This window comes from Porites lutea, chromosome 13 (assembly GCF_958299795.1).
Source record: "Porites lutea chromosome 13, jaPorLute2.1, whole genome shotgun sequence".
Lineage (NCBI taxonomy): Eukaryota > Metazoa > Cnidaria > Anthozoa > Scleractinia > Poritidae > Porites > Porites lutea.
Window position 1 is genome coordinate 4,704,587 of NC_133213.1, and position 20,992 is coordinate 4,725,578.

At 38.9% G+C, this 20,992-nt stretch overlaps 1 protein-coding gene and 1 long non-coding RNA gene across 2 annotated transcripts; both read left to right on the forward strand.

The window, feature by feature from the left end:
* Window positions 1–3,046: 3,046 nt before the first annotated feature.
* LOC140923342 (uncharacterized) lies at window positions 3,047–10,040 on the forward strand. Its single transcript, XM_073373436.1, has 9 exons — window positions 3,047–3,176; window positions 3,277–3,331; window positions 4,241–4,536; window positions 4,681–4,781; window positions 6,218–6,403; window positions 7,265–7,318; window positions 7,544–7,686; window positions 8,199–8,336; window positions 8,814–10,040. Exons 2-9 carry the CDS (start codon window positions 3,279–3,281, stop codon window positions 8,872–8,874), a joined length of 1,032 nt encoding a protein of 343 aa, XP_073229537.1. The 5' UTR covers window positions 3,047–3,176; window positions 3,277–3,278; the 3' UTR covers window positions 8,875–10,040.
* Window positions 10,041–16,775: 6,735 nt separating this feature from the next.
* LOC140923737 (uncharacterized) lies at window positions 16,776–18,823 on the forward strand. The gene is made up of 3 exons (XR_012164184.1): window positions 16,776–16,907; window positions 17,563–17,607; window positions 18,401–18,823. It is a non-coding gene; the product is annotated as an uncharacterized lncRNA (long non-coding RNA).
* Window positions 18,824–20,992: the final 2,169 nt, after the last annotated feature.

Here is a 20,992-nt window from a genome sequence, read left to right on the forward strand (position 1 = left end):
CGAGGGCAGAGAAACCGGGTGATCTAGATTGCAGGCTAGAGTTTGATATAAGTTGATGCAGGGTATATGCAACATTCCCCTTTGACAAAACTGTCGATTGTTACTCGACGATTTCTGTCGGTACAATAAAAACATGTTTTGGTTAAGTTATTAAAATTCTATTTGCCCTAGTGTAATTTTAATGTTTAGAAAAGGGGGAAGTTTATTTAAAGAGTTGTCATACCCATCATCTTAGTGCCGAAAAAGAGCACGTCCAGCTCGTTTGACGATAAATAAATTCATCATAAAATGGTATTGATTAAGCTGCCACTTACTGCTATTTTGATGACGAACGTAAAGAAAATTTATTGAGAGAACAAGCGACCAGGGCTCGGTGCACAAATTACTGCATGTTTTTATACTTTTTGTAGTTAATTTTTTATCTCAGGTAATTTTTGTTTTTCTTTTGTTTGTGGGTATGGTAGTGTATGCTAATAAAGTTGAAACAAAAGAAAAATATAAATTACCTGAGATAAAACATTCACTACAACATACTCTTTTGCTTTATTTTGCATAACAAACAATTTCTAAATCGTTCATGATGCCGGAAACTGTATTTTTCAAACCTTGGAAAAAAATTACAAACATCTAAATGAAGAAATACGCTTCACTCACGTCAACTTGGGTTTGTTGTTGCTTTTTCGGGGTAACCTGGCCATTTTCTTTGGTTTTATAGCTCGTTGTTGGCTCAGTTAACGTGTTTTCCTGCATACATATATAGCGAAGCAAAGCAGGTTACTGTGTGCAAACTCAACTCACAAATCGCTCGAGCATCACAATACAACGTGCAAACTCACCATAAGTCACAAACTCCTGAAGACCAGAAAGCTTTCACAATTCCCTCCTACTCGTCAGAATTAAGCAATTTCCTTTTGGTCGGAGAAATTTCTAAAAGTTTTTGGTTCTGGGCAGTCGGATGTAAGCACGGGTTTCAACGGCCACGTGTTGCGTGAAGAACGCGAATCATCTCATTGGCCACTTCCAAGCCCACGATCAGTGGACTCTCTAGAGACTCTTGGGGACGGAAGGTCCTTGTTTTGTCACAGAATGTACAACCTCATGTTTCAAATTACAGTTACTACTGACTGTTACAGTGCATTCTAGATACTAAGTAGATAATTACAGCAACAACTAAAACAACAAATAACTAAAACTATAAAAAAGGGATACAGGCCATTTTCTCAATCCTTCCCTCTCTATTTTAGCTCCTTCTAGTTTTAAAGTTGTGTCCCCTCCACTCAACGAAGTTTTTTTAACCCGCAAATTAAAGTCGAAGCATCTTCTTCAATTTATTAAGGGACTGTGCAATAATTACCTGGAAGGTGGAGGGGGGGGGGGGGGGTTGGGAAATGGGTGAAATATGCCCCAAAACTAAGTCATGCCCCACCTCTCATTAAGCAAAAATTAATTTCAACCCCCCCTCACATAATGATAATATTAAGGCTAACCCCCCCCCCCCCCTAAAAAAAAGTCTCCTCCCATTGATTCCCTCATACCTAGTTTACCTCCGGTACAAACATCACTTCAAATGACTCTTCGACGTATGTCGAAGAGTCATCAGAATCACTGGACTCTGAGCTTGTGTCGTCTTCGCATGAATTGGGAGATTCCTTATCTTCTACAATGCATCTCTAGCACTGAGGTTCCCGCGTGCGTGGGTGGCATGAGAACTCGATCAATCAACTCAGCCATGCTTCCCCTTATCTTAAGACCTTTTTGCTTTAGATACATTTTCATCAGCTTGTTGGTAAACGCTTTTACATCTTTTATTTACCATACTTTAAATTTGTATTGCTACTAAAATTTCAACAGTTGAGTTTTTCATTCTGCTAAATTATGATGCCATGTGTGCTAACATTAGCATCTTTCTTTTTCATTCAATAACATTATACTGCTACTTTTGCAACTTTTAATTAAAGTTTCCTGTTTTATTAAATCCTGGTGCAAATAAAGTAGCACTGTTTCAACATATATAACAGAGGCATTCCTTTCCTACTGCATGACAGATAGGAAAACAACAGTTCATAGATCAGAACACAGGTCTTAGATTTATATTTGAACTCTAATAACTCTTCTACTACTTTTCCAGTTTGCAAAAAGGAATAAAAAAGTAATGCCCCCCCCCCCCTATATGTATCAAATTTTACATCCAACCCCCCTCGATCTTGTTGTCATTTTCTCCTATGCCCTCCCTCTAAATTTCAACCTCACCCCCCTCCATCTTTCAGCAATCCAGCAATCCAGCGGATTTAGGGATGAATTAAGAAACACATGTGTCGTAGTGCAATACTGTAAAAGCTTCATACCAAAGCTTGGTCCAGAGGAAAACGCGACAATAAAGGGCATACAAATATGTGGCAAATAGCAGATCAGAGACACCATACATACGTAAACTGATGAGAGTGGTGGTGAATTCGTGAAAAAAAAAATGCATTTTTCACCAACTCCACTTTTTGGCAAATTAGCATGAGAATTGCTAAAAATGAGTTTCGCAACGATAAGGGAATACGCAAGACACGTCATATGGCGTCCGGTTCGTTTTCCCATCGTTCACTGAAGCTTGTATTCTATCATGATCAGTCTATATCAGCCATCTCAGGAACAGATCAGGCAATTGATGAACCCAAATTGTTTGTATTTAAGATCAGGCTTGCTGCTTTGTTTGTAACCATGTTTTGTAACCAAGATTCGATAACATAATTTAACAGCGAGTTGGGGGGGGGACGGGGAGGGGGGGGAATTGAATGGCAAGCATTCAACCACAAATCTGGGGATAAATAAACGTCACGCTCAAAAGAGGGTGAGCCAATAGTTAGACAGACGTTACAGCTTTATTGCAAGAAGATTCCACAGTAGTAAATTACTGGCGGAGTATCTACCTCATAAGGAGAATAACTGTACAGAAAAACGGAAGCCGACACAATTCTCCCCGCTGAACACAACCCTCGCCCCCCGGTATCTAGTTACCCGGAAATTGACCTGACCTACTAAATTTATTCTCGTGATTATGAACATCACACATACTTGAATCGGATCAAACCAAAACTTTCTTTGCTTCTGGTAAAAAATCTTGGAAACAAATTTTACGGGGGTGAGTGGGCATACCTTGATCACGAGCTAAAATTGTCAAATTAGAGGTGCGTTTAAGTTTTTTTTGGTTCTGTTTTTCTTTTTTCTATTTTTGTTTCTAATGCTGCGTTAGGTTGTTGATGCAGACGCCATTGTTTGTTTACGTAGCTATGCCTGATTCAAGAAAGAAGATCGCTTCACTTTTTAGCTCTAGCGTGGCAAGGTAATTCATCTGCAGTGCTAAATATTTACAGTTTATTGTCTATAATACACACTTACCTTTTTTACGACGTTTCATGTATTCCCGAAGGATCCTCGCCGAAGATTAGTTTCTCCATTGTTCACTTTCCAACGCACGTTCATTCAGAGACTATAATTGCCCCAGGAATATTTTTCGGGCTAATTCTATATCTCTGAATCACTATCCATTCTTGTCTTCGCCGCCCTGTTCACTTTTATCGAAGTTTGCAGGAAATCGGTAGGCCCTTAGGCCTCGCTGTCATGTTTACTTCATGAGTGTGTATCACTGAATTGCTTTGCTTGCTTTTAGTCACAAATATGAAACTTCTTCTGGCAGAGAACGTTATACTGAACACAAATCCAGAAATGAATACTCTGCAGCTAAAATAAAGTTTCATAAGCGCTGATTTCTTTTATAAATGCCTTGTTTCTTAAGTGATTTAAGGTTTTGGAAGACATTCACAGTTACGTTCTTTAATATCCGTAAAGCATCATGACTAGTTACGAGTCGATAATCAAGCAGAGTATTTGGTTACAGTTTAAAGTCATATCATTTTGTCTTACAACGCCATTTTTAAAGGCTATAAGTCAAGGTTGACAACAAGAAAAAGATTGTAAAAAAAGCCAAAAACATCGAAAACCCTTGTCCCATGTCCGCCATTTTGAAAACTGAATTTTTCGCCCTGTTTAAACCAACATAAAAAGTGGCTGTCGACATAAGGTGACGTCACTGCGCTCGTTTAATTGTTTTTATAATTCTTGGAAGACTGACCAATTTCCCGATTTTCGGGCTCAATATGATAAACCCTTTTTGAAATACGATTCCTTGAATGTATCGCTTCAGAAGGTAAGCTTAATAGCCTTGTATGTTGTGTTGCTTTTTGTCTTACAGTCGTCATGCAGGTTCTAAAGACCAAAGCAGTAAACTCGATGGTGATGAAGAAAGAAAATCAAGCTCTTCTCGACGACTGGAACACAGAGCAAGTGATAGAGGGGAAGATTACGAGAGTGATGACGATGATGATGATGATGATGATGATGATGATGATGATGATGATGATGATGATGATGATGATGATGATGACGAAAGCAATGATGATGACGACGACGACGGCGACGACGACGACGATGATGATAATGATGATGACGATGACGATGAGAGTGATGTTGCTGAAGACGAAACAACACGTAAGCTTAACCCGCTGCGTATATGAAGGTCAAAAGAACTTATGACCGTCCAAGTAATTGTTACATACGACTAGGCTCTAGCTATGCTCGGTAAGCAATGGTAAGGTATGATAATTAATCTCAACATTATCCACTCACTTTCAGACGACGAATGCGCACAGAAAGAAGGCCATTCCCTTTCGGCTGCGTCGTCAAAGTCCAAATCAAAAGGTTTCGGAAAAAGGCTTTTTGGAAAGTTTAAGAAGGTAAGGTAGAGTCGATCAGTAATAGCTTTTTTGATTTAGTGAAATTCGTATTAAGACACATTTTCTTTTTCAGTCTTCATTACTACGTTACAATGTGATCACTAAACTGAAGGTTTATTAAAGAGACTCATTTTAATCGCTGGCAAGCCTTAGTAAGACACAAATCTATTTGCTCCCTCAATATTCGTTATCTTTAATTCTTTATAAAATTTTAATCGCTTCTACTGTTACCAACAAAATGATCTACCCCGCAAAAACAACACCCACCTATTTATTGAAATTATTAGTCTACTTCATTTTCATTTGGCGAAATTAAAGTGTTAGCACTTGACTCCGATTTGAAAAAAGGTCATCCAAAGTTCCCTTTTGTAAATCATACAATTTTCAATCTGCTTTTTAATTTTTGCCTATCGTTTTGTATGATAACTCGGAAGACATAAAAAACCCCAAGCTGGCCCGTGACGTTTTGATAGTTCAAGGCAGGGCCTTTTCGAGACTTTTGGTAAAGGTGCATGTAAAACAAGATCGATCTGCTATCGCCGAGGGTGCGAGCCAGTGGTAAGATCTGGGGCACGCCTCCTTCCTACCATCCTCCCAGAAAAGTTTGAAATGTGGAAGCTCGAAAACGCTGTTCTCGGAATGTTTCATAAGGTCTTGCGATGTCATGGCCGGACCTTCGGCATAGATCTGCGATCACCGAGGCCGCAATTGGGTAGCGGGGGCAGGGGGGGGGGGGATGTGTGGGAGCACGCACGTCTCCCTCACTCCTTCCTCCCTGAAAACTTGGAATCTACGGATTTAGAAACGCTGTTTCTGGAATGTTTCATAAGGTGTTTCTTCAGAAAAGTCAATCTCATTCATCTATAAGGGATTACTTTGCCAATTAAACCATTTTTTCTCTAATTTTAGCCTAGTGAAAATCTATAGACGAGGCAAGCTAGTGCCTTGTCTTACCCCTTTTGCCAGCTACTGCCCCAATTAGATATTGTGAAAGGTTTGAACCCAGGCGTCATTTCATAAGTCGGCTGAGCACGATCGTCCGGGTGAACGTAGTCCTGAATAGGACTGTTGTTGACAGTGACTGACGTTTCGACAACTTGTGGGTTGGTCATTTTTAAAGTCAAAGTAAGTTGTATCACGTCAGTTGATGGCATTAAACTCTGTTTATTGACTTGGTTGGTCAATTAATTAAGTCGCAATCTTAATGGTTGTCTGTCAGTTAAGCCGTGTTGTTAGTTTCTATGACGAGTCGAAATGTCATTGCATTTTGGTGCGTTTCGATCCGTCTATTGTCACAGTTTAACAGTCGTTTGTTGTTAGTCAAATTGTCAGTTGTCCAGTCTCGTAGTTGGGTTTGCTTGAATCCGTCAATAAATCGTTTGTACGGTGCTGGAAACTGTTGATCTTGCCTACTTTTGTTATTTTATTTCACTCAGCTCAAACCAGACCGAAAGTACCAGGGACTTTTAGCCCAAATTACCTCCTTGGAAAGCGAGAAAGCAGTCGCTGAGTCCAAAATTAACCAGCTACAACTTGATATGTCTAACGAGGCAGCGGAAGTGGAAAAGGCACACAAAGAAAGAGACGATTTAAAGGCTGAAGTCTCGAAATTACAGTTAGAGGTAAAAGGATCAAAGACACAGTTAACAAGAAAGAATATGGACACTGCATGTATTTAGAAATAGGATAGGGCACAGACTATGCGGACTTTTTGAGGTACTTTGTCAACCTGAAAACGTTACGGAATGCGACGAAAGTATTCTAATTAACAATTATTCCACGAGTGCGCGTTGGATAGGAGATGGTAGGGGGCAACGAGGCGCGTAGCGACGAATTGGCTATAATCACCTCATTTCCAACAAGCGCGAGTTGAATAATTAGGCTGATTTAGCAACAGGACGGGAACGTCAGTTGGCGACGGGAAAGCGCGCGGAAAGGACTAAACACGACTTCCGGTGTCCAATTTGCCGCTCTGCCATTGGTCAAGCCAGTTGTTTGATTTGCGCGCGCCGTCGTCAACTGATTTTCCTGTTCTGTTGCTAAATCAGCCTATTGTTTTATTAAAAACGCCCACAAAATATCGAGAATTCTTCGCGACCTTTATTTGTAAAAACAACCGATTTTCAGCTTGTCTTTTGTTTTAAGCAGACGTGTACAGTTACCATATTTGGAGAGCATGGTATAATGGCTCATTTACCATGAAGGCTAAGCAAATCAGAGCTCTAGAATTCTATTACTCAATGATTCAGTTTTTAATAATACTTGTTATCGCCAAAACCGTTCTTCAACGCCAACCAATTTCTCAGTGGTATTCATGTTTCCACTAACGGGAAATTTACCGTATGTAGGCTTTCCCCCCTCCATCTTCCCTCTCCCCGCTCCCTCATCAACAAAAGGTCTGTTCTCAAATTCTGGTTGCACTTTTAAAACAACCACTGGGAACTGTAGAAATATTATTTATCCTTATTATCTTCTTCTTTTAGCTCGAAAAGGCACAATCGGAGATGGAAAAGATGATCGCTTCGGAAGCTCTTGAGGTGAGCGCATGATCCTTTCCCCCCGTGTTGTTTCAATTTTAACTGGCCAGGTATGTTAGGAATGAGTTGTGGAGTTTTTGCCGTTCTCATTGCCGTCGCCGTCGCCGTCGCCGTCGCCGTCGCCGTCGCCGTTGCCGTTTGTCATGTGTGTAGTTTGTTGTTGTTGTTGTTTTTTTCAATATCGAGCAGTACACTGAACCAAGGTTTATGTTTTTACCGAGTTAGATGCGTTTGTGCGAAGGTTATTTATGGAAGCGGGGCGTGCGAGGACCTACGGGAAGGAATTGGAGGTATCGCTGGTTTAAAGCAAAGAAAAACGGCGAGATCCGTTATTACAAGAGACACGGAAAGACGAAGACTTTAAGAGGGTTGGTATCTGAGTAAATATAATTGTTGTCTTTAATAAGATCTAATAACACTGTCTGAACGCATTCACACACTAGGTTAATTCAGCTATCGTAGTTTGTATCTCTGGAAAAGATGGAGCTAAATAAATGCCGTCCAGTCCGTTAGTTGGAGAGAAGTGCATAAGAGCTCCTCTCAATTCCCTGATATAACTAAACGAGTGCCTGATCCTGAGGCTAAAAGGTCGCACTGTGTAAGATAGACGTTGCAAGGTGTATTATGTTAATTGACGGAGCAAGTTTTTCGCGACTAACTTTAGATGATTCCTTGCAGCGCAGATAGGCCAGATTCTACCCACAAAAAAAATAATAATAACAATAGAGAATACCTCTTGCCAGATTAGATCGCGTGGATTTTGTTCACAAACATAACAGTACAGTCATGAAATACTCTTTTACTGACAAATCAGAGTTGACGTAACATTAAATGTTAAATTCGCCACATCAGATGGACTAATGTATTTTTACGTTTGTAGATCCATAGATGTTCGCATGATCACTGAAGTTACCGATCTGCCAGATTCGGAACAAAATGAAGAGAATTCCTGCTTTAACATCATTACACCTGATAGAACTTATGAGATAAGGGGAATTGACAAGGAAGAAAAATTAAGGTATATGGCCGAGTTGTACCTCCACACCTTTGTTTTGGTTTTGTTTGTTTGTTTCTGTTTTTTAGTCTTTATTGGCGAAATTTCTTTTTAATGCAGTCAATATTTTTGCAGCGATCATCCTGCTATTTAGGTGGATATCCCTTCAAGGATAGAAGACGAATCTCCGGAGTGGCATGAGAGAAAATAGAAAATTCGATCAAAACCTGTTTATTAGTCAACACTATAGATACGTTCTGTGTGACTACAGGGGCGGATCCAGGATTTTTCTTAGGAGGGCAGTGCCGGATCCAGACCTTGAGATGGTGGGGGGGGGGGGGGGGGGGGGGGTGGTTGGACCTAGACTATACGCTCAGGCACACATGACTTCTTTTTCCTGCTAAATCATCTAGCTTCGATAACGGATTTTGGGATATATTTGTTATAACTTTAGACAAGTAGTAACCACTGAAAACGCTTAATATGGTTTTCTCTTGATAGTTGGATAAAAGCCATTAAAGACTTGATTTACTGGATAAATCAAAAAGATGGAAAGCAGTGAAAAACTCTGAGGAAATACAAACAGTGGCTGTTCTATTAGCGACCCAGGCTTTGAGTAGAGCCAATTAATGACCTGGTCAGTTGCTGAAAATGCTCCAGTTTGGGGAGAAGGACAGGGCATCTTTATAGTTTTTAAAAATACAAGTATTTATTATTCATTCAAAATCGTTCTTCGTTTTTTACTGGTTTGCATCCCGGGCTAACTCTTCATGGCCAGTCTGCGCTGACCAAGTCAGTGAGATATCATATGCTTTCTGTTATTTTACTTGTATTTTATTTCTGTTATTTTATTGTTATTGAGGTCAAGCGTGATTATCACTCATTCAAAACAATTTCTCCTTTGCTGATTCGCTCCAATCCCCTGGGTTAATTCTTCATACCCAGCTACCCTTGACCAAATTAGGAAGACGTTTGCGATATCCATTAAAATAGCGTAATTAGAACAGGTTATGGCCGAAAGAAAGGGTCAAGGGAAAGAGGCTGCTTGAGTTCGGATATTGGAAGAGCTGGAGAAAATAGCTAAAAATTACTTGCGTTCAAGGTTAAGGAGACATTGACCGAGCTTCTGCCTAGAACATAGCAAGAACAGCAAAAATCAGGAGCCTGCAAAAATACACTCAACGTATGATAACAGCTATTTGAAGAATATCTCCCGAAGAATAGTGGTTGAAATACCCGGAACGCGAAGCGTCGAGGTATATATCTAGCGCTGTTCACCGACCCTGAGGGGGATGGCACGCGTGCAAAACGTCTGCGCATGCGCAAGGTCTCTATTTTCAATAATTAAAATTTGCAAAATCTTCCCCATTTAAATTGAAAAACATTTAGGAATGTTTGATATGTTTAATGGTTTGCAGCCGGTTCTAGTATTAACCACAACAAAAAATTACTTAAACTAACTTAACTAACTAACTGGTAAAGTCGTCCAGTACAAGGTTTTTCCGTCCTTGTTTTTCCACTTAGCATGCATTGGTCGTTTTCGTTGTTCGCATTGACCGAGCTCAGCGACATGATGACCAAAACAGCAACAATGGCTACGGCGAAGTGCTGCCAGAGCGAGCGTGGACTTTCAAACATGATTTTCGCCTTTGGTGCAAGGAGGAAAGTATGTGGTGCAAAAGAGAGAAACTAAAGCAATTAATAAACTTTGTGTTCGTGAAATTCTAAGCTTATCTTTTGTGTGTGGAGCTTACTTTTTTGAATTTCGCGGCCGCAATCTAGTTTGTTTTGGTATCGCCTATAATTTTGAACGCATGCGCACTGCGTTTTTCACGCGTGTCGAGGGGGATAGTTGTTTTAGTATTTACCAAATCAGTAGGATGAAACTGTAAAAAGTAACTTTTCTCATTTGTAAATTAAAAACGTCACTTAGTGGGTACTTTGTTTACAATTTACAAAAATTTCGAGCATTTTGCCAAGTGCATTTTTACGATTTTGTTGCAAATTCAGCATGAGAATAATTTTCTGCCTACCAGTAAACAATAACAAGCCAAAGTTCGTCGCTTTCTTGGTATTTGTTTGTATGGCGACATCATTCATCGCTCAAATTTCGTCTTTGAAAAATGTCTCGAAACGAGAAGCCATCTTGGCTCCGGTCGCAAAACAGTGAATAGCCAAGGATATTCCGAGTTACGGGAGCCAATCAAAACGCGCGAAAATTGCTATTTACTGATTTGGTGAATACTAAATATCCTGAATTTGCTGACAATTGAAACAAATGATCCCATTTCCCTTATAAATCTATAATAAATAATAACTAGAAACCTCATTGTGGTTATCATTGATAGAGAGATTAAGATTCATGTTTACGCCAAACGGCAAACGTGAATTTGTACCACGTGACCAAGTTTTTCCCTTAATTGTCGTTAACTGTTTATTACTTCAACTTAAAAAACTAAGTAGTTTCACGCCAGTTTTATACATATGAATTATTCTGGGCAGTTTCTATCTGATTATTATCTATTCTGAGAAATTCTCAACTTGAATCTGACGTTTGCCGTTTGGCGTAAACGTGAATCTTTATCTCTCTAATAAGGGACAGAGAAAAGCCTCAGCATCTTTTCTTTGAAGCGTTAATTTTTAAAATGATTTACAAAAAATATAGGCGTTTATTTAGTACCTTTATTGTAGATTAAAATAAAACAGTGTTGTGTAAAAATAATTCATTGATGTCGCCGCAGTCCCATCTTTTAAAGACTCTGGAAAGCGGTTGTGAACCACCTTGATTAAATATCCAAAAGTGCTTTTTTTAATACTAACAAAGTTTGTTCTTATCTCTTCCTTGAAACATAAGTTGGTCTTTTAATGTCGAAAAATAGAGGTAAAGTACTCATAAAGATCTGTCAAAACATCTCCGTGTAAATGGAATAATTCATGTGCAAACAACGCTTTTGTACCATTACTGAGATACCAAGTCGTAGTTGCAACTAAGACACTCGTCATCTTCCATGCAACTTTTAATGCATGGAAAAACTTAAGAGAGCACAGAAGATGTTGGGCGCTTTGCAGAGGGACATTCTTTCTTCAACCTGAAATTAAATACGGTTATTAGAATTGCACAAACGGAGGTAGATGAAACGCTTTAAAAAACTAGACACCTTTCACAGGTACTGGTTAAGACTATTTACTTCAACCCTTTTAAAGTTTCATAACAGCTTTTCATAACTCACCATAACTACACAACTGTTTTCACCAACGTTTGCATTTACAGCAGTTGAAAGGAGTGCAAAGCGCTAGCTCTAAACAAGGTATGTGAAACAGGTAGATGAAACGCTTTAATTAGCGCTAGCACTAAACTAATAACCCCCCGCCAACACCCCACCGAGATTAAAGGGACGCGATCACGGTTATGCGCATGCGCGCCGTTTGTCTCTTCAGAATAAATTTGTTGGGTCAACACCAAATTCGAAATCGCCATTACCGGTAAAATCATTTGTTTTATTCCGACATCCGTCGCTTTGGCTAGCCTAGTTATACTTCGGTAGTGGTGACTAACATGTGGCTGTGTTGTTTGAATGGTAACTTTTTAAGAAGATGTTTTGATCATGGAGGTTCAGAAGAGCATCGTGGCCGTCCGGCAACAGGACGTTCTCAAGAGTCTTTGAAGATAGAGAAGCTTAGCCGATCGATCTGGTATGGTTCTAGGAATAGTGAGTGGCTTACGAAAAGAATACACGACTCTTGGAAAGTGGTTAAAGGCATGAGTTCGTTCAACTTTGATTTGATTTTTGACTCCGACCTGTAGTTATACCGCAACAGGCCGCGCGATCTTCACCAATCTGATACACTTGAAATGTTCCTTGTACCTTTGCTGTATGATCGTATATGATTAAGTATTGATGTTTTTTAAAATAAATTATTGCCTGAATATTCTGTTTATAATCTAGTTTCTTTATGTGTTCTACTCGATAACATTTGTTTTGCGGAACACTGACCCGATGCGACGCGAATGAATTTGTTCAATTGAAATTTATGCTCAATTAAGGATAATCTTTATACTCATACGTTGAGTGTTTTTGTCACCGGTAAGGCGCTATTTGTAGGTATTACTGGGTTTATATAAGGCGAACTGAGAGAACAGTAATAAAATGTTTGTTTACAAATTTTGTTTGCCGATCGGTGACTGCTTTGTTAGCGTGGGTCAACCTCGTAAATATACACGTTGGTAAATGTTTGTTTCAAAGCAGGACAGGGCTGTAAATCGTATTCTTATCGGCCGCAACATATATCTGAAGAGTAGCAAAGAATAAACATGAATTATGGGGATATATAAAATCAAACCAAATGCCCGGAAATACTCTCGCGTCGCCAACAATGAATTTGAATTTTGTAAATTTACTTGCGTGCATCTAACTCGCTTCCGATTGGTTTAAAAACAATCAGCTACTGTCAGAACTCACACATGCGCATTATCGTGAATCAGTTCCTTTAAAACTTCGAACAACTGGCATGAGCCCGGAACTATGACTGACCAATAGAAACAGCCTTTAATTATTCATTTGGTCATACTTGCACGGTCAGGGGGCTCCCAACATCAGCCGCCGTTGATCACAATCATCTGTGGTTAGCTTCCCCAGCTTTCATATTCACGGTCCTATATTGCTATGTTCAGACTCATTTGCTTGTTCACTTAGGCTTTGGAAGACTCAAGAAGGAAGATCGCTAAAGATTATAGCGGTAACATGGTAAGGTACAAGCTTCATTTGAATTGTCTCCACCCTCTGCTGATTTTGTATAACATTATTATGTCCGCGTGTGATAATTTCTGTCCTTGCGTTTTAATTAATCGTTGGTTAGAGCATTCATTGTCACATTTACGGGCTTTCTCTTGTGCTAAGCTTGTTTGTCGCTGGCAGTTAACTAAAACACAAAGCATGAGTTCTTTCTACTCGGCTTATTAGGTTTCAAGTTAAAAATTCCATGTTTACCTCTCACCACTAGAAAGGAATTCTATTATTTTCTAATTCTATAGGGGTGTAAGCAGAGGTTTTTGAGGAAAGGGTTAAGAAATAGACCTTGTTTCGTATGCTTGCATGCTTGCTTAACGAACAACTGACTGCATGGTTTAAATTTACCAGCTAATTGTTGATACCAGCTAGCGCTGACCAAATATGGAAGACGGTTGTTTTGATAGTGAGAACAGCGGAGGATTTCACACGTTTTGTGAAGAAGAAATAGCCGAACTACTGCCTAAAAAGATCGCTAAAATACCATTCAATAAGTGATAACTCCTATTTTAAGAATATCTCCTAGACAAAACATCTCTTCACATCCTGAGAAACAGAAAAATAAAGACAGGAACTTTGCATCGATGGAGGTAAAATCTGAAACATTTTGAATGAAAGATAAAACAATTAATTTCGTCTGGAGTCCATAACCCGGAGCAAGCAACTCCGCCCCCCGCTGACTAGGCTTAATGTCACAGTGTTTTGATGGACGGGTTCATTTTATATAGAGTCCGTGAAAATGGAAGCCCAGCTCCGCTCATGCATGCATGAGGGAATTCGAAGTGTACGAGATGAAAAAGTACATGATACTTTCTCTCTTACAGTGCTCAAAGAAACCAAAGCTCTTTCTGTTTCGATGAAGAAACTGAAGGAAGAAGATCAAGGGGTTCTCGACGGCTAAAATACAGTTCAAGAGACAAAGATCACGATAAGGATTATGATGATGAAAGTAAAGAAGAAGAGGGAAGCGAGAGGCAACCGTAAGGCAAGCTAAACGGCTAACGTATGATCTAGCTTTGTCTTTAATTTTTTAACAGCTTACAAAACCTTGTCGTAAAACATAAGTTCCTTAACTTAAATTCTGTCTTAGGTTAAACCAAGATAGGACATTTTAATTGCAATTTTTAATAATAATAATAATAATAATAATAATAATAATATTAATAATAATGATCATGATGATGACGATGATGATGATGATGATAATGACAATGATAATGATAATGACATACGAGGCAAAATATTTCTGTTCACTTATAAGCTATTGGTAGTCACTGAGACAAAGACAGTGCCCTGCTTGGACTCAAATAGCACAGTCATTATGATAAGATTGGGAACTCTGCAGGGGGGACAACTACTTTGATGTGCCACAAACTCTTTAGTGGAGACAATCTTGAGGGTCTCAATGGGGTGGTGGTTTTTACGGTTATCGGCTAAAATTTGGGCTCTTTTACGGCTATCGGCTAATTTTTTTCAGTTACGGTTAACAAAAAGTTAAAAATTAACTTCTTTTGTTTCAAAAGTTAAATATTAATTAACCTGTATTTTTTGTGTCTTTAAATCAAAAATAATTTTTATAAAGTATTTCACTTCTCATATTATTTTACACATAGAAATGTCAATAGTCAATTTAAAAATAATCTTGTGAAAAAGCAAAAGCGGGCACGCAAACGCCCAACTCAAGGCCGGGGCGCGACATTCATTATAACAGAAATGGCCGTTTTCACACTAGAGACGGATTATTCGTGTGAGACGGGTTATCCGTTTGATGATTCGCGTCAGATAGGTAATACTTCTTAATTTGAAAATGGAATAGTTTTAATTTTGAATGAACAATCCGTGTGACTTTATCCGTCAATTACGACGGACAGTTTGAAGACGGGATTATCCGTTCCAGATGGCATGTGTACAGCCAAAAAAATTGGAGAAGGGGTGTCTTTGGGGAGGGCGTGACTGTACACAGACTAGTCTCAGACGGATAATCCATTTCTAGCTCTAGGGAGAAAACGGCCAATAACAAAATTCCTATGTCCAGTGCTTTTAATGATAGCGAAGGACTGTACAGAACGACTGTCTGCCGTTGACTTGTCCGTAGGCCACATTATTCCGCGCGGCTAATGCGTTTCGGATCACGTGGTCCGAGCGAGTTCGCCACCAAAATGCCTTGACCGAGATTGCCTGGGAAGACGCCGTAGAGGGACCAGGCCTGGAAATGTGTACCGTAGCGTCTGAGAAAAACAGGGAAATGCTGTTTATCGGCAACGTGTTTTACAAACAGTGACATCTCTGCTTGTTGTCTCATTAGTGTTTCGAAGGCACGACCTCCTGCAAATCACAAATATTAATCCCTAGTAAGAAGCCACACTTTCGCTATGGAAAAATTAGTTCCCCGAGAGAGTGGGGGAAATGGAGCCTAGGTTTTGGTCAACACCTAAAAGGCGCTTCGCCTAACGTGCGTACGGAGTCACACTAGCGAGGAAATAAAAGACGCAATCATAAATGAGTTTAGTTCCTCCCTTAAAAGTAGCAAATCTAGGGAACAGTTTCTTTTACGGTTAACTCTTTTTTACTCTATTTACGGCTAACGGTTAAAATTTTTCAATTTTTACGGCTATCGACTAAATTTTTGGCCGTTTTACGCCTATCGGTTAACCCCATTGAGACCCTCTTATACTTTCTCACACTGTGATGATTATCATTGACAGCAAAAAACAAAAAATCAGACAGCTCCACATAAATGAGGCGGGCGGGAAGATAGAGGGTTTTTTACTAGGCCTAACTCACGTATTTGTGAAGTTTTACACCACGCGGCATGTTAGTAATTCGCATTCTTTATCTCCAGTGATCGATCCAGACCTTCAGATAAGGGAAGAGGGGCCGGTCATCCAGACCCAGAGTGAACGGGGGGGAGGGGGGGGGGGGGGTCCCGGTCTCAAAACACTTTTTTTTCGGGCCTCAGTTTGGTCTAAAACTAAAGGGGGGATCCCTCCCCTGGATCTGCCACTGCTCTCTCCCTACAAAGCAACCAAAAATTGTTGATAATATCAAACACTGCTCACCCTTTCAGACACAGACGTATCTAATAAGAAGAAAAAATCATCCTCTGCTGCTTCGACCAAGCCCAAATCGAAAAGTTTCAAAGAAAGGCTTTTTGGAAAGCGAAAGAAGGTAATATTAAAGTCACCTAGAATAGACTCGATTTCCGGCGCTCTCTTACATGTATGTCCGGTCTAGTGTTGACCTGAACCTGAACGGTTGTAGCAAAATAGTAATTTTTCTTAATTTGGTATTTTTCTGAAATTTTTCTGAAATGGCCGGAAGACTTCATACGCTTATAGGATTCATTACATGACCGAAAATATATGATACTTCTAATTGGTGATAAATTAATCAGCAAAACTTGAACTTTTTACCGTTACCAATCAAAAGCAAAGTGAAGGAAGAATGTTTCCCTGTCACGAACTTTCTACCTTTCAAAAAAGTCTTAAAAGACAATTCTTATTACTTTAGCCTGCGTGCGTGCAAGCTTTCCTGCCGCTGTTTTAGTGGCAAAGGGAGAATGGGGTATAAGTGCCCATTGTGTGCATTTTTTTTTATATTTCCTCAGCTCAAAAAAGACCCCAAGCACCAGCAACTTCTGGGTGAAATTGACGACTTGCAAAGTGAAAAGGTTGCCGCTGAGTCTAAAATCAGACAACTACAACTTCAAATGTCTAACAAGGCGGAAGAAGTCTCCAAGGCCCAAGAGGAAAGAGACGGGTATAGGGCAGAAGTATCAAAACTACAGCTTGAAGTGGAAGGATTGAAGGCACATGTAGCAAATAATGATAATGATAATGATAATAATGATTATGATGACGATGTTGTTGATGATCAGATGATGATAATGATAATGATGATGATGATGATGATGATGATGATGATGATGATGATGATAAGTTGCTTCAAGTTGCCAGGAAATGCCTTCGTTTATCAATCCCACGTGACATGACAGACTTAACCCTTGGACCTATAAGCGGGGAGGGGAAGTGGTTGCCACCCCCCTCTGAGGTTTTCAACGTTTGTTTTTTTTAGACATTAAAACAGCAACACCTGATGTTTTCGGTAGTGGTTCGTTTATCCCTTGCCGGTATTTTAAGACAATTGAATTGATTGCCAGTTACCATGGTTACAAGATATGACGTTATAAGTAGCAGGTGGTCAAGCCATTTTTGAGAGAAAATGCACGTTTTTTCAACTTTTTTTTAACAATAAAAGTAAAACTTGTGGTATAAAGTTCTTATTTCTGTATTATTTTACATGTCAAGCACAAAAACGTACCATTTATTGCGATTTTAACCTGATTTCGCACCTCCTAGTCAAGAAAGATCTGTTCTCAAATACTGGTTGCACTATTAAAATAACCACTGGGAACTGTGGAAATATTATAAATTTTTTTTATTTTCTTCTTTTGGCTCGAAAAGGCACAATCAGAGATGGAAAAAATGATCGCTTCGGAAGCTCTTGAGGTGAGCGCAAAAGGTTTTTCCGCGTTTTTAAATACTTAGTATGTGTAATCAAATGGTGACGAGTGAAATTAGGGAATAATTTCACGCGCGTTTTGTCCAAATCCTAAAAAAGGCTCGGGAAATTATTAGGATGTGGACAAAACGCAAGTGAAATTATTCCCTAATTTCACGAGTATACAATTTGATTACCTATTAATATCATGGGTGACGAATTACGTTGGATAAACATGTCAAAAATCCAAGATTGCTAGGATCGTATTGATCGAGAACTCCACTCTCTCAAATGTTTAGACCTTAAATTTGGCTTATAAAGTTCAGACTTTTTCAGACTTTTTCAGCAAAATACCTGTTAGAATCCTTCTTGATGTTCTTTTATGTGTTCAGGTTTTCTAAAGCGTCTTTTTGTGCCCTGGCATCTTCATTCACGGAATTTTAAAACTTCGTCGCCATCTTGACACTGAGACGTACGGAAGGGTTGCCATGGCAATTTTGTAATTTCACATGTGAAATTACAAATTAACGCTGAAATTTCGCGCCAAAATTAAGGAGTAATTCGTCACCTATGATATTAGTGGAAAAATATGCTCTTGTGTTGATGGTCTGTAGGGAATTTAGACGAGAGTGATTCTTTCTCTCAGTGTTGTATCAATTTTAACGGGCAGCCCATTTTGACGGGCGAGGTATGTTAGGAATTAGTCGTTACTTAAGTGTGCAGTTCGTTTTTTGGTAATGTTGTTGTTGTTGTTTTTTAAAGCAATATGTTGAACCGAGGCTCATGTTTTTACCTAATTAGATGCGTTTGTGCGGGGGTTATTTATGGAAGCGGGGTGTGCGAGGACCCACGGGAAGGCGTTGGAGGTATCGCTGGTTTAAAGCAAAGAAGAGCGGTGAGATCCTTTATTACAACAAACACGGAAAGACGAAGACTTTAAGAGGGTTGGTGTCTGAGTAAATATGAATGTTGCCTTTAATAACACTGTCTGAACACATTCACACACTAGGTTAATTCAGCTAATCTGTATCTCTGGAAAAGATGAAGCCAAATAAATGTCGTCCAGTTCATTGGTTGGAGAGAAGCGCATAAGGGCTCCTCTTAATTCCCTTATCTAACTAAATGAGTTCCTGATATTGAGGCTACAAGGTCGCACTGTGTAAGGTAGACGTTGCAAGGTGTATTATGTTAATTGACGGAACAAGTTTTTTGCGACTAAGTTTAGATGATTCCTTGCAGCGCAGATAGGCGAGATTCTACGCACAAAAAAAAAAAAAAAATAACAATAGAGAATACCTCTTGCCAGATTAGATCGCGTGGATTTTGCTCACAAACATAACAGTAGAGTCTTGAAATACTCTTTTACTGACAAATAAGTTAACGTAACATTAAATGTTAAATTAAATGTTAAATTAAATGTTAAAAAGAGAATTCCTGCTTTAACATCATTACACGTAATAGAACTTATGAGATAAAGGGAATTAACAAGGACGAAAAATTAAGGTATGACCGAGTTGTACCTCCACATATTTTGTTTTTGTTTTTTTTTTTTTTAGTCTTTATTGGCGAAATTTCTTATCAATGCAGTCAATACTTTTGCAGCGATCATCCCTCTATTTTGGTGGATAACCCTTCCAGGATAGTAGACGAATCTGTTTATCATGATTAACTGATTAACTGATTAACTTTATTTGATTTACCACAAAACACAAATAACGATAAAACAAGACAGTTACACAAAAGCAAATGAAAGTGGCGAGGAAGCCCAAAAAGAAACCATGAGGCTTATAGACATTGGGCTCCCTCAGAGTAAAAATAAAGTTAACAGTAACGGTAAGGCCAGGATCGAGAGTAAAATACAATGAAGGTAAGTATAAATTAACTAATTACATAGACTGAGTTGACAAAATATAAGGTATGGTACAAGTAACAATAAGTATAAAAATAATATCAGACATGTGAAGAAAGATAACTATTTACCACAAGATTTATAACTAATAATTCATATATAATTTTTTTTTTTCAATTTCGTTTTGAGTAAGTGGAGGGAATTAGATTCTTTAATATCATTTTCTATAGAGTTATAATAAGTAGGTCCTTGGAAACTGACAGAAAATTTACGAAGGTTTGTTCTACAAGGATACAAGAAGGAAGGTGAAAATCGTTCGCGTGTCTAGTGGCATAGCTATGGACTTGTTTGTTTAAAGAAAAATAATTGTTGAACTTTGAAGGCAAAAGAGAATGGTTAAGAGAAAACATAAGTTTACCCAATTCTAGCTGTCTAATATCGGAAAGTTTTGGTAGCTGTAATTCTTTGAAATAGGGTCTGAATGAGAATCGAAAGTTGATTTAGTAATAATTCTGATAACTCGCTTTTGCAGAGAGACAAGACGGCGAAGATTGGTTTTGTACGTAGATCCTCAGACAACAATACAATAATGAAGATAAGGATAAACTAAACAGTAATAAAGAGTTTTTAGACAGGGTTTACCTATTGATTTCGAGATTTTACGAGCTACTTGAGAAATGTGCGGTTTCCAAGACAGATGTTCATCAAGGACTACACCGAGGAAGACCGTTTCCTTAACCTGTTCGATTCTCCGTTCATTTATGCATATTTGCATTGGAAAATGATACCTTTTCTGTCTAGGCTTAAATAACATAAAGTTTGTTTTCTTCAGGTTTAAGGAGAGTTTGCTTGCCTTAAACCAAGTGGATAATTTATTAAGTTCGGAATTGAGTGAGGCTGCCAGGTAGACAGGATCTTTATGGGACATAAATAAATTAGTATCATCAGCGAATAAAATCAGCTCGACGAGCGTCGATACGTTATTTAAATCATTAATATGGAGCAAGAAAAACAAGGGGCCCAAAATGGATCCCTGGGGGACACCACAGCAGATAGTTTGAGGAGAGGAGCATTGACCGTTAAATTGAACGAATTGCAACCTGTTGGAGAGGTAGCTTCTAACCTAGTCCTGCGCCACGCCACGTATACCATAGTGTTCGAGTTTGTCAAGCAGAATATTATGATCGACGGTATCAAAGGCCTTAGAAAGATCAAGGTAAACGCCAACGGCATGTTCATTGCGATCAGGAGCAAGGGAGATTTTTTCATATAGGTCAATCAACGCTAACGAAGTTGAATGATTTTTCCTGAAACCAAATTGATTATCACATAGAATTTCTAGTTTACTTCAATAATTATAAAGACGGTTATAAACAACCTTTTCAAGAAACTTAGAAAAGCTAGGGAGAATCGAGATCAGTCTATAGTTCGTAAAGAGTGATCGATCACCGGCTTTGAAGAGTGGTATCACGCGAGCAATTTTCATTTGGTCGGGAACGATGCCATGAGACAGATAAATTGATTATATGAGCTAAAGGGTCGGC

Excerpts from the sequence above, each read along its gene's own strand:
- LOC140923342 (XM_073373436.1), top strand. The coding sequence starts at position 3,279 with ATGCCTGATTCAAGAAAGAAGATCGCTTCACTTTTTAGCTCTAGCGTG. Across the intron at positions 3,332-4,240 it reads TTTAGCTCTAGCGTGGCAAG|TCGTCATGCAGGTTCTAAAG; the intron begins GTAATTCATCTG and ends TTTGTCTTACAG. Across the intron at positions 7,687-8,198 it reads AAGACGAAGACTTTAAGAGG|ATCCATAGATGTTCGCATGA; the intron begins GTTGGTATCTGA and ends TTACGTTTGTAG.